Source organism: Pollachius pollachius (assembly GCF_949987615.1).
Source record: "Pollachius pollachius genome assembly, chromosome: 14".
Lineage (NCBI taxonomy): Eukaryota > Metazoa > Chordata > Actinopteri > Gadiformes > Gadidae > Pollachius > Pollachius pollachius.
In genome coordinates this window covers 7,204,485-7,207,236 of record NC_136947.1, presented here as the reverse complement: position 1 = coordinate 7,207,236, position 2,752 = coordinate 7,204,485, and the positions used below count along the sequence as shown (strand labels likewise).

The following is a 2,752-nucleotide window of genomic DNA, read 5'->3' as shown; positions in this document are numbered from 1 at the left end:
GGGTAGCAGGGTTCCCCCCACAAGTCCGGTCCCTCTGCTTGACATGAAATCATAAATTGACCACTATTTCCTGGATGGATGATCTTGAGTTTAGTTTCTACATCCGCAGTATTATTATACGACTGCAGGTCTCTGCCTGGTGAAACTTGAAACGCGTTAATGCCAACGTAAGGTTCAATAGCAATGATGGGTTCTTCGGGACAGGGTATCTTGGTGTATGTATAAACACTGGTGGGGCGGGCTGGGTGCTGGACATCTGAGAGCCTACCTGGCGAGGCAGGACACGGAGAGCGACTGCAGCTCTTGCTGTGCCTTCGTTGAGGAAGTCTGAGAACCGTGCCAGTGAATACGCTGGTCTCAAATTGCACAAAATGCATGCTGTTCACCAAGATTCATCACTGAATATTATATATATTTAATCTAATCAGGCGATTATAAGAATGTAAAGTGCATTTGCTGAGCCGTTATCAAACCAAAGCTATTCTGTGTTACAGAACACTCTTGCGGTGTTTGAATAAGTTAACACGAAGCCTAAAAGCAAGGCAACAGCATTGAAACATCTTACTTACTTTCGTAAGATGTAATTCAGCATTTAGCTTGCAAAGTGCTGAAGGGTGATTAAATATAGGCCTGTAGGTTAATATTTTAGGGGCTAGGTTACTCTGCTGGTGGAAAGAATGCTTGAGACGGTGAGGAAGATCGGCTGTTAAAAAAAAATCAAAACCAATTCATAAATAATAGTAAGATACACAAGGCTGGGAACAAATCGTGAATAAGAGAAAGAGATAGAAACACATGAATTTAAAAGGATTTTGTATTTATTCAAAGACAGACATCACTAAGACAACATGGGTAACTCAGCTAATTGGACCAACAGTAATTTCACGTATTCATATGAAATTCAATTCTATGGGAGGAAAGTAATTCACACATAACTAATCCTGCTTCTCTGGTGGGACAAGCAAGGTCGCCATGCTATAAACACAACATGTAAATATGTACATTTCCCCCTTTCAAAAGGCCCGGCCAACAACTATCTTCACCGATGAAAAATAAACAGGTCAGCATTGACCAAATCAACCACTTTAAATAGCCTAGTTAAAACATTTAAATACGTTTACAAATTAAATTCAAAATTACAGTTTCTTTTTTTTTCTTTTAAATCACACAAAGAGCTTATCAGATGGCACTCAGAAACATGTCAAAGTCATCCTAGCTGTCTTCATCCTAGTCGGCCGCGAAAGTTACAAATCACCACATCTAATTAAAACGTCCAGGATGGGAGCCCTGATCTACCAAGGTCTCCACATAGATTTTGGATACGATAAATATTGCAGACAGGACACATCCTGGATTTCCCCTTCGTGTATAGATAAGTTGCTTTGCTCGGAGTCCGTCTCCTCTAGATCCGAGCAGAGGTCGTCGGTAGAGGAGGATGGGGCCAGTGACAGGGCGGGGGAGGCCGGGCTGCAGGGACTGGACCGGCCGCTCTCGGACCAAGTGCTGCCGCTACTGTTGCTGCTGTTGTTGCGGTGAGGGGGGCAGTCGGAGAATATGTCGGACATCATCACTTGAAGTCGATCCTCGTCGTTCAACGGCATGCTCTCCAGGAGATGGTTGAGTAATTCCGCGGCGATCGCGGGGTCGATGCCCGGACAGTTGGACACGAAGCTGTGCACTTCGTGCATGCACTGGATGTAGCCCGCAGCGAACCTCTCTCGCGCCTCTCGGTTCACCACGTCCAGTTCTGAGGAGGATTGGAGAGAGACTTGAAGTTATTTCAACCCCCCCAAAACGCACAGGGACGGTTGTGACATTATGATAGCAGTATAATAACATTGAAACACGAGTCGTACCCTGGGCTTGGCTCTGCAGAATATTCTCCACCCGTCTCACTGTCAGCTCCAACACCTCGGCGTTCTCCATCTTCGACTGCAACTGGGATGAATGAATGAATAAAAAACAAAACAAGGGAAATAATTAAAACCGATGAGGTTATAGTTACAACCCAACGTGTTGACTCCACGTTCATTCGTTTTGATAGTAAAATAAAGGTCTATAACTATTTTGCCGGTTCTTACATCCGAGTCTGCCAGCGCTCTGAGTTCCTGCAAACTTTCATTGATGCGGGCCCTCCTCTGCCTCTCCACCAGAGGCTTCCGGATCTGGAACACAGGAAAAGTCAGCACACAATCATAACGTTGTAGCCCTGGTAAAAAGTTATGTGCAGTGCTACCATTGAATACACGCACAGGCACAGACCCACACACACCGCGACATACCTTCCGGTCCACTTTGAACTCTTTGGGCTTCTCGTCGCTCTCCGCTCCGTGTGCGTGTTGGAGAAAGGGGGCCATGTTGTCGCGAACACCCCGGCAAGGAACAACCACTGAACGGATCGTAAGGACACACAACCGTTAAAGTGTGTCAGTGGGGGCAGAGCAGATGGCCGGGGGTCCCAGCTGCCAGAGAAAAACGGTTTGCAGAGGAGGGAGGGTGGGTGGATGGGGGGGGGGGCGGGGGGGCGGCTGCTCGCCTTATCGCTCAGCTGAGAGCCGGGGTCGACAACACGCAGGCTAGCTGGTAGCCTATATATATGTATGGCCCCTGATTTACATATGAATGGAGGAGCAAGGCTTCAGGGGAAGAGCGATGGCGCGGACTGGCCACAGCGCTTCCAGCCAATCACAGGTTGATACTTTTGTCTCGAGTGGAGCGCTGCTCCTAGGTTTGAAATGCAGAGAAGAGAGCT

General features: G+C 47.3%; 1 protein-coding gene across 1 annotated transcript; it reads right to left on the bottom strand.

Moving 5' to 3' along the window:
• Positions 1-1,206: 1,206 nt before the first annotated feature.
• Positions 1,207-2,357, bottom strand: hes6 (hes family bHLH transcription factor 6; the record flags this gene model as incomplete). The annotated part of the gene is made up of 4 exons (XM_079750571.1): positions 1,207-1,747; positions 1,857-1,938; positions 2,082-2,165; positions 2,283-2,357. 4 exons carry the CDS (start codon positions 2,355-2,357, stop codon positions 1,293-1,295), a joined length of 696 nt encoding a protein of 231 aa, XP_079606697.1. The 3' UTR covers positions 1,207-1,292.
• Positions 2,358-2,752: the final 395 nt, after the last annotated feature.